The following is a 10,403-nucleotide window of genomic DNA, read 5'->3' as shown; positions in this document are numbered from 1 at the left end:
CGCTGCCTTCGTCCTCGCCTCTGCTGCAGGAGCCGCTGCAGCCTCGAAACCCAGCTGCAGGCTCCGCGCGCCCAAAGCGCTGGCCAATCGCGCTTCGCCTCGCCGCCTTGGCCCCGCCCCATCACCCTGCATCAGGCCTCGAGCTTCCCGCGCTTCCCGCTCTTCTCAATCTCTGCCCTGGATTGGACGGAAGCCTGTTTGGCTCCGCCCCTCTCGCACTTCTCCAGCCTCTCGGCTCTCTCATCGAGCTGGGCTGACTCTTGACGCTCCGCCTCCTGTCATCTGCCCCCTCCTCCCTCCCTCCAGCCACGAGGCGCTTTTTCGCTTTTGGGGGCCCCCCCCGCCCCCGCTTCTTTAGTTCGCAGGCTCTTTCCCTCCCTTCCCCACTTCACACCACAGGCCCCGCCTTCCCCCCGCCCACCAATTTCCCAAGACTCCTCCCAGTCCAGGCTATTTGCCCGCCCCCCAATTATCAACGGTCAACTGTCAACCGTCAACTGTCAACTGTCAATCGTGCACTGTTGTCGTCCCTGGAGGGGGAGGGTCTTCGGAAAGGAGGACCTGTTCCCTCCCCTTCCCGACCCCCCAGCGGCCCCCTGCGGCCTCCCGCGTTCTTCACGGGCCTCCCACCCTCTCCTTTCCAATCCTTTCCCCGGCCTTCCCTCCATGTTCTTCAGTTTGGCCCTCAAGGCCTCCATCACCCTTGGAGACCATGGAAGCCCTGGTTTTCCACATGGAGGAAGGGAGGCACGGAGCATTGGGCCCGCTAGCGTGGATGTACATCTCTCGTTCCCCTCCTGCCACCCAGGCCGTCCTGGCCCCGCCCTGGTGGAGCGAACCGTCTATGGCAAAGGAAGGGTTGCCCTGGATGGGTGGAGGTCGCGGAATCGGGGAGGGGTCACGTGGCGGGGGGGGCCAAGAACCCTGAGCTGGGGTCCTTCCCCTGTAGCTTTCCCGCCTTCAAAATGAGGGGTGTTGGCCAGGATGAGCAGGCATTCCTGTGACCACTTCTATTTCACAGACGGGGAAACTGAGGCCCGGTGACTGGGGGAGGAGGACAAGGGACTGGCTCCACAGGACACGGGGAGGAGCAGGATTTAGAACACGGCCGTAGGCTCCCAGGGCCATTCCTTTCCCTAAACGGAAGGACAGCGGCCGGACCCAAAGAACCCCAAAGTCCCCGGAGTGCACCAGCCAAGGTGCGGGATGCCCCAAGAAGGGCGGGGGTGGGGGGAAAGAGGAGAGAGATGCGAAGAGGCGGGATCAGAAACACAGGAGCCAATCAGGGGGCTGGGGCGTGGCAGGGAGGCGTAGCCCCGCCTCCAGAGGCTCTCCTCCTGCCGTCTCAGTTGCTATAGCAACGGTACGCGGTGGTCCGGCCCGGGTGTGAGCCTGAAGTGCTTCGTTCACTTTGGCTAGCCTGCGCAGTCAAGGACAGGGCTGTCAGGACCAGAACATGAGTCCTCTGGAGCCCTGTCTGGTACATGGAGCTAATATACTCAAGGGAGCGAGTTTCTTGGAAAAGACCTTAGAGATGACAATCTAACCCCATTCATTTTGCAAGTAGAGAACCCTGAATTGGGATGGCAAATAATTTACCCAAGTTCATAGCAGATGGTATGTAGCAGTCCTGAGATGCAAACACCCAGGTCCTTACTCAAAATATGGTTCTCTTTTTTCCTTGCCTGCTGTTCTACAAATCCTGGACATCATTTTCTACATTTGTAAAATGAGGGCTTGTTCTTAAAATTGGATATATCCTTTCCCCTCTTGGTCTTGGTCTCATCATTTTGGTTCTAGATACAACCATCTTTAAGTTCCCTTGCAGCCCTAAAAATCACACACACACACACACACACACACACACACACACACACATTTAAAATAATTCTAAAGAGGCAGCGTGAGTGGATGTGGTGAAAAGAACTCAGTCAAATCAATAAGTATTTAGTAAGCACCTACCTTGTCCTAAATATTGGAGCTACACAGAAAGGTAAAAATCAGTTTCTGCCCTTGAGTGGTATACAATCTAACAATGAAGACAACTCTGTACAAATAGTTTCCATACAGGGAAAATGTGATGTAATCTCAGAAGGAAGGCACTAATGCATTAAGGGGGATTGGAAAAGGCTTCTTGTAGAAGGTGGGATTGTAACCGGGGCAGAGATGAGGAAGGAGAGTATTTTTGTTATGATGAACAGTCAGGGAGATGGAATGTCATGTACAAGAGAAAAGCATGAAAGGTTGGGTGTGGTCAGAGAAGTCCAGGAGACCTGGACTACATCATGGAAAGAAAACTGAGTGGGGTTTCAGCAGCCATCTGTCAATAGAATAGATGTAAATGTCTTCCTTGAAGACAGGTCCTGCTTCCTTTTCCTCTTTCTATCTTCAGCACCTAGGATAGTGCCTGGTGTATATTTGGTGGCCCTGTCCTTGAATCTGAAAGATCAGGAGAAATGGCATTGCTCCTTTTTCCCATTGTGGTGCTCACTGCCCAAGTCCCAGCGAGGGAGGATCTTGGCCAAAATGGCGGCCCGGGGACTACCATTCCCATAGAAGACCGCGGCCCCGCATCTCTGACCTTCCCGACAGAGTGGCCTTCTGGGAAATGGAGTCCCTCCTTGCCCTCCGCCCTTCCGTCCCCTCCGACCCCGCGCCGAACTACAACTCCCGGCGTGCCTCGCTCCGGGAACCCGGAAGTGGAGGCAGGAGGGCGAGTGAGTGGAGTGAGTGGAGTGAGTGAGTGGGGGGAGCCCCTGGCGCGGAGCGACCTGCGGGCGCCCGGAGCGGGTAAGGCCGAGGGGGAGGATGGGGGGAGGCAGACAGGGGCGGCCGACGGGCGGGCGCTTGATGCGTCCCCGCGCGGAGACCGGGCGGGGGGGCGGGGCACCTGGGGGGAGGGGAGACAGGTGGGAGGAAGGGGCCTTGCTCCTGCCCCGCCCCAGCCCTGGGGTCCTGACCCCGGGGGTGGGGGTGGGGGGACCCGCCTTCTCCCGTCCTTCCACCTCCCTCCTTGGCTTACCCCTTTCTGGCCTCAGTTTCCCTACCTGTTCAAGGAGGGGCGGGCGTTTTTGACGTCAGTTTCCCCATCCGTAAGAGGAGGGGGCAGGCCTGTTTCTAACAAGTAAGAGCCGGTTACGGGCTCTAGAGATCATTGGATACCCAGAAACCTCTGGTACTCCAGGTCCCATGGACTATCCTCAGTCTGGGACCACCCTGACCAGCAGGATTATTCACCCTGGCCGGGTCCCTGCGCCCCAGGGAGTTCAGGGAACCCTGGAGAGCCAGAGAGCCTGGAGGGCCCACAGATGTCAAGGTGTCCCGAGCTGGGAGGGCCCTTAGAACAAGGGATGTCAGGGCTGGGGGTCCTTAGAACAGAGAATGTCAGAGCTGGGAAGGCCCTTAGAACAAGGGATGTCAGAGCTAGGGGGGGCCTTAGAACAGAGAATGTCAGAGCTGGGAAGACCCTTAGAACAAGGGATGTCAGAGCTGGGAGGGGCCTTAGAACTGAGAATATCAGGACTGAGAAGAAACTTAGAACATGGAACATCAAAGCTGGGAGAGATCACAGAACAGCGAATGTCGGGATAGAACAAGACCTTGGAATAGGCAACAGGAAAGAACAAGAGAGGATTTTAGAACCTGAAATGTCAGAGCTGGGAAGCACCTTAGTGACCATCAACCCCTTCACTTTACAGTTAAGGAAACCAATACCCCCAAAGGGGAAAGACACAAGATTGGGACTGGGCAAAGGGAATTTTATTCCTAGACAAAGTACTGGCAGTAAGAGACAGCCTGGCTTGACCCAGGCCCCTTATTTCTGCAATCAGAGCTGGGCTTTGTATCTGAGTATCAGCTTCTCATCTTTCGTGTCCCTAAGGAGCCTCATCAAGATGAGATCTGGGGACCAAGGATACAGGGTCCTGTGAAGGGGTGCCTGAGCATAAGATGTCGTGAAGAGCTATGAAGTAGGAGGCAGCCTCTCCCTCCTGCCCCCAAGCTCTGTGTCCTGGCATCTGCTCTGGGGAGGGGAGGTGTGATGGCCTTAGACAAATCCCTTCGTTTGACCCTGGTGCAGTCCCATTGACTCTGAACCTCTGTTTTTTCATCTGTAAAATGGAGGCCTTGTAGTTGAGCTATGCAATCTGAATGTTCTAGATTGTTAGTACCTTCTAATTCTAAGCTTTTCTGACTTGAACTCCCCATAGAAGTTAAAGAGAAGAGAAGTGGTCCCAGGCCTCAGGGAGCCCACGATCTCAGGCTGTATTGGGCAGTGCTGCCCAGTTGGGGCAAAGGGCTGCAAGTGTTTCCTGAAGGACTGACCACTTGATGTGGAGGCCTTTAAGGCAGTGATGAGGGCTGCGGAATGGACCTGAGGTTGGAAGGAGGAGTTGAACCTTGATTGTGGAAGCCTTGAATGCCAAAGTTAGATAGGGATGTTCACCTACCTGGCATATAGTAGGCACTGAATGGGTTTATCCTGTGGGCTATGGAATAATAATAGCTTATCAATAAATTTCATTTAAAAATGTAAGTAACAGCTCCCATTTATGTAGCACTTTCAGATATTAGCTCATGTGATACTCGCCATCGTTCTCCGGTGAACAATGGTGTCATTGTCATTATATGCCCATTTTACAGATGGGAAAACTGAGGTTCCAAGAGTGAATGGCCGTCTAGAGAGCGGAGCCAGTGGGTGTCCAGTCTTACTGGCTCCAGGGGTTTTGAGTCAATGTGATCCTAGGTTGGACTCCGGATTCTAAGGGCACAGCTAGGGAAGGCAGGGGTGGCTTTCCCAAACGGAATTTCCCTCCTTTCTCAGCTCCTGGGTGTGGGGGTGTCTATAAGGACAAAGATCCAGCTGACATTTCTACAACACCCTGAGGCGGCCTGGCTTCTGGCCTTGTGACCCCGTTTTAGAGTGGAGTTTAAGTCACTCAGCGCCCCTGAGTCACACAGCTATTGTGTCAGGTGACATTTGAACCCTGCCCAGGCTGTGTGAGGTGGGGTGCGGGCTGAGCTCGGCCCTGCCCTCTGGAGGTGCTCGGAGTCGGGTGCCCCCCCACTGACCCAAACTTCCCCTCCCAGGGAGTGGGATCCGTCGTCAATGGTTGGGGGTCTGTATGAGCTCCTGGAGGAGATGGGGGGCCGCGCCAGGATTCTCCTCCCCCTCACTCTTCCCGCCGGGTTTCCACCCCCTTCTCTTGGCCTTTTGAGTGTCTATTTCAGTGTGGGCCTGGCGCTTTAAATCTCTCCCTGTACACGGCGTGGGGGGAGGGGGGAATGGAAGAGGTGGGGGAGTTCAGGGAACCTCGATAAGGAAGGCCCGCAGAGGACGGAAGTCCATCCCCCTCCCTCCGCGGGAGAGTGCGGGCTTAGGAACTGGAGGACACTCCCTGGCCAGTTCGTGCACACCTTCCCCTCCCCCACACTCCCATCTCCCAGGCCCGCCCCTCCGCCAATGTCCATCCATATATGGGCATGGCCCCGAACAGCGGTCTCTGATTGGGCCGAGCCGTCATGCGTGAGTCTGTCAACAAAGGGGTGGGGGGGGGGGTGTGGTGGCGCGGGCTCTCGGGACTGCTCGACTTTCCACCCTTCCCTCCGCACTCAAAGGCTGGGCGAGAGCCAGGGCGCTTGGAGAGCCAGGAGGGGGTGTGGCTTGTTCCCACCCGCACTTCTGGCGCATGCGCTCTAACTTCCCACACTCTAGGCTTCCTTCTGTGCTGTTCCCAGAGTTGGAAGGGGGTGCGGCCCAGGAGACCTCCTGGGGGAGTGGGGAGGGCTCTGCATTTGCAGTCGAGAGCCCTGGGCCCCACCGCTGTCCAGCTGTGTGACCCTGGGCGAGTCATTGATTGCCTCCCTGGGCCTCAGTTTGCCCATCTCTAAAATAAAGGATTGGTCTAGAAGAGCTGCTAGGACTCTGCCGGCACTAAATATATCTGCCCACAATTGGGGAAGAGTCTGGGTGAAAGGACCGTGGCCTGGATTTATTTGGTCCCTGAATTTGGGGGTTAAGGGTCAGGGAAAGTGAAGGTGGGGGCGCCCCCAGTAGGGCCAGGAGGAAGAGGTGGGCGCCAAACCCACATGGAAGATCCAGCCTCAGGCAGGTTACCTTGGCATTAACCACCGCTCGGAAGTTCCTGATTCTCTCTATGACCTTGTGCCCTTCCCCTCCTTCTCTGGGCCTCAGTGTAGTGTAGTGTAGGGGGCCTGTGTAGATTGAGGTTATAATCCATTAACTTATTGGGTCCCTCCCTTTTAGCTCCAAGAACCTTGACAGGTAGGCTCTCTCCTTCCAGTTCCTTCTGACCAGTGGGCCTTGGCATCCATAGCTGTGGGCAGTGTTGTAAATTCTTGTCCAGTCGTTTGGGCACAGTGAGCCAGATCCGGCTGTAGAAGAGGGGCGTGAGGTGGGAGCAGCCAAAGGAGCTGAGGAGACAAAGGGGCCATGGTGGAGTGGAAGGGGCCCAGTAAGCAGGAGACCCCTGAGGATCCCTTTGCTTAGTGACTTAGCCAAAGCGGCTGCTTCCCCTCTGGAGCACAGCAGTTTTTCCCTCTGTAAAAGGGGGGTGGTGAGGAAGATATGCTCCAGGGCACCTTCCAGCTTTAGATCCCCCTATCCTGGGAGCCTGGTGTGTTCTAATGATCCTCCAGGCACAATCAGAACCTGAAGTCCCTCTCTAGCACTTTGCCCAAAGTGCCCAGGCGCTTTCAGAAGACCTCCAGCCAGAGTGAAAGCATTTTGTCCCTTGTCAGACCATTCATCACACTTTGGGAAAGCTCTCACAGTGCCCTTCTATCTGGCCTAAAACTGCTCTCTGCGATACAAACCCATTGATCTTAGCTTTACCTGGAAGTTCAGTCATGAAGACATTCCTCTATCCCTAAACCTTTTCTCCAGCTTAAACATTCCTGGTTCCTTCAGCTCATCTTCATGGAGCATGATCATTTGGTGAGCTCTGATCATTTGGTGAGCTCCCCACATTGCTGTGGTATCCGGCCTCCCCAAACAGCCCTTAGAAATCCCATAGCAGGAACCACTAAGCAGGTTAATAAAGGTGAAACAAAGACCTAGGTGAAGGAAAGGGACTCTCCCAAGAGAAGGGGCAAAGACCAGATTCGAATCCTTCCCCGAACTCCAAACATCATACAATTCCCCTTATCCTGTACTGCTACTTGTGCGTCTAGGGATTCTATGTTTGAAGGTTTCTTATGGCTCTGGAGTTCTATGTGATGAGTTTTCCCAACTTTGAGACTGAGTCAGTTTCTCAATTAAAAAAAAAAATGGCAGATTTTTTGCACAGCTGCTAGCAGATTCCATTGTCTGTTCTCTCTCCCACAGGTGGCTCTGGGCGCCTTCATCCCCACCCGCCAGGTCTTCAGCATGTGGTGACCCTCACCTGGCCTGGCAGCCATGGACCCCAGCAGTCTCTCTCCAGTGCAGCTTTGGTGCCCGAGGCCCTTTGGTACCTATTCTCAAAATCAGCCCCGCTCAGCTGCCCCCTCAGCCCGAAAACCCCCACCTCCCCCTGCCTGTCCAGAACCTGGGAGTGGCAGCAGCCTGGGCACCGGAGATGGGCTGGCCCGATCAGAAAACACACCTCCAGCCCCAGCAGCCCCCACAGCTCCCCTGCTTTCCACAGCCCCTGGTGAGGAGGGTCGGGTCCTGCTGGATACCTGGTACGTCATCAAGCCAGGCAACACCAAGGAGAAAGTGGCCTTTTTTGTGGCTCACCAGTGTGGTGGTGGTGCCAGCCGGGCCAGTGCAGGCAAGGTCAAGGGCCACTGGGGCAGTGACAGTTCCAAGGCCAAGCGGAGGAGGCGCTGTCTTGACTCCACCAAGCCCCGCCCCAGCCCGGGGAAGCCACCAGATGTCGGGGGAGAAGAGGACCAGCAGCTGCCTGCTCCTGCCGAGACAGCTGCTGGTGCCCCCGAGGACGTGGACCTGCTCTCTGTGGCTGAGATGGTGGCCCTGGTGGAGCAGAGGGCCGCCCTGGCCCTGCAGAGCTACCCCCGCGCTGGGGCCCCTACCCCAGTGGTGTTCGTATCAGCTGCGGAGCAGGGCACACAGGGCTCAGGTGGGGAGCGGCGGGCAGGGAGCGACTGCAGCCGCGTGGCCGAGGCCGTGGCCCACTTTGAGGCCCAACGGGATGGGCCACGCAAGGAGGAGGTGCGCACGGGGGAGGGGGGACGCAGTGGAGGGTCTGGCGAGGTGCGTATCGCCTTTCGGATCTCCAGCGGCCGTGAGCCCCGCTCCCCCGAAGGCGGCCAGCCAGGGGCCGGTTGCAGCAGCCGGCCGGGGTGCACCTACGCTGGAGGGCCGGGCCCCAGCAGTCGGGCCCAGGACAAGATCACCTGTGATTTGTACCAGCTCATCAGCCCGTCCCGGGATGCCCTGCCCAGCAACGTGGACTTCCTGCTGGCCCGGGCAGACGAGGCTGGCGATGGGGAGGCCCCAGCTGCCACCCGCCCCGAGGGTCCTCCCGAAAGAGCTGCAGGGGATAAGCCTCCGGCCCCGCCCCCGCCCCCCACAGGGGCCCGAGAGTGCGGGGGAGCTGGCGCTGCAGGTTTCCACGTGGACGTGGTGGTTACGGGTGTGGTGGACGAGTGTGTCTTTTTCGGTAAGGACGGTGCAAAGACTGTGAAAGAGGAGACGGTGTGCCTGACGGTCAGCCCGGAGGAGCCACCGCCCCCCGGGCAACTCTTCCTGCTGCCAACCCGAGGGGAGCCTGCGCCCGAGGCGCCAGCCGCCCCCGAGGCACCGGCCGCCCCCACTCCTGAGGGCAGCGAGCCTGAGGCAGCCGGGGCAGCCTCTGATGCTTCCCTGTGCCGCCTCTACCACCATGTCTCCCACGATTTCTTGGAGATCCGCTTCAAGATCCAGCGCCTGCTAGAGCCTCGCCAGTACATGCTGCTTCTCCCCGACCACGTCCTGGTGAAGATCTTTGGCTACCTGCCCACCCGTGCCCTGGCGGCCCTCAAGTGCACCTGCCACTACTTTAAGTGCGTCATCGAGACCTTCGGTGTCCAGGCCACGGACTCCCGCTGGAGCCGCCACCCGCTGTACCGCGACGACCCGTGCAAGCAGTGCCGCAAGTGCTATGAGAAGGGGGACGTGTCCCTGTGCCGCTGGCACCCCAAGCCCTACCACCACGACCTGCCCTACGGCCGCTCCTACTGGATGTGCTGCCGCCGGCCCGACAAGGACACGCCGGGCTGCAGGCTGGGCCTGCACGATAACAACTGGGTGCTTCCCTGCCACACGCTGGCTGGCTCACGGCCTGGCCGTGAGGATGCCAGGTGAAGGGGGGGGAGGGGGAGGGAGTGCCCACCCCCCCCCCTCCCAGGCCCTCCCCATGTTGCTTCTCAGCTTGCCCCTCCTCACAGAAACAAAACGGATTGGTAGCCAATCAAGCAGGGAATTGAAGAGCCTACCTGAGACATCGCCCTTTGATTGGCTCTTTGACACTTAGGCCCCATCCCCATGAACATGTAGACTTTCTCCTCTCTCTCAGGCATTTTGAGGCCGGGGGATGGAGAAGGGCATCTCAGAATAATGTGGTGTCTTCATCTCAGCCCCCTCTACCCCTGTCCGTCTCTGATCTGGCCTCACCAGATGGGGATCATGCTGGGGTGTGAGCCAGGGGTCCTGTCCCCTTTAAGTCTCTCCCCCCAAGGGCCCTACCAGCAGAGAGTAGACCGAGACCTGGTCCATACCCTGACATCCCCATCTATCCATCTCCTCCCATCCTCACTGTCATTTTTCCAGGCTTTTTTCTCTCGATTCTCCTGTACCCCTTTCCCTAGATTGCTTGTTACCTTCACTGACCCTCATGTTCATTCTTCTGGACAGTCTCCAGACCTAAGCTCCTTCTCTAATCTCCCTCTCCCCTTTAATGTTTCTCTCCAGTCTCTGGAAGAGACATTAGCAGCATCTTGTCCCAAATCTGTCTCATCCATTATCTTTCCTCTGCCTCTTCCTTGGGGTAGGGAGAAGGAAAAACATTTCTTTTTGAAAGATTTGAATTCATTTACTCCTCACTCTGCAATTTAAAGCAACCCCCATTCCCAAAGCTGTGAATCCTTTCTGAGAGTGGTGGGAACCTGGTTGGAATTTCTGGGTTTCCCACTTCAACTCAGAGCAAGCTCTGGGGGGCTCTGGAACCTCTCTTAGCTGGGCTGGGCTGGCTTCCACTTGGCTCCCAGAAGAAAAGCAGACCCCTGGGTTTCTTGGGGAAGCTGGGAATCCCATCTGGGACAGTCTAATTTGTTTTATTTGTTTTGTGGTGGTTTTTGTTTGTTTGTTTGTTTTTACATCTTTGTGGTTCTGAATGCTTCTCATGTGTGGCAGTCTGGCCGGTTTGGGAATCGGTCCTTTCTATAAAGCAACTATTTATAAA

The 10,403-nt window shown here is 56.9% G+C and overlaps 1 protein-coding gene across 1 annotated transcript; it reads left to right on the top strand.

The window, feature by feature from the left end:
• Positions 1-2,692: 2,692 nt before the first annotated feature.
• On the top strand, positions 2,693-10,403 carry FBXO46 (F-box protein 46). The gene is made up of 2 exons (XM_072627784.1): positions 2,693-2,790; positions 7,346-10,403. The coding sequence occupies exon 2, from the start codon at positions 7,418-7,420 to the stop codon at positions 9,305-9,307; it is 1,890 nt and encodes a 629-aa protein (XP_072483885.1). The 5' UTR covers positions 2,693-2,790; positions 7,346-7,417; the 3' UTR covers positions 9,308-10,403.

This window comes from Notamacropus eugenii (assembly GCF_028372415.1).
Source record: "Notamacropus eugenii isolate mMacEug1 chromosome 5 unlocalized genomic scaffold, mMacEug1.pri_v2 SUPER_5_unloc_4, whole genome shotgun sequence".
In the NCBI taxonomy this organism is placed as follows: Eukaryota; Metazoa; Chordata; class Mammalia; order Diprotodontia; family Macropodidae; genus Notamacropus; species Notamacropus eugenii.
This window is presented reverse-complemented; position numbering and strand designations above follow the sequence as displayed.

What these genes read in the sequence shown, in the direction of transcription:
- FBXO46 (XM_072627784.1), top strand. Translation starts at nt 7,418, where the DNA reads ATGGACCCCAGCAGTCTCTCTCCAGTGCAGCTTTGGTGCCCGAGGCCC.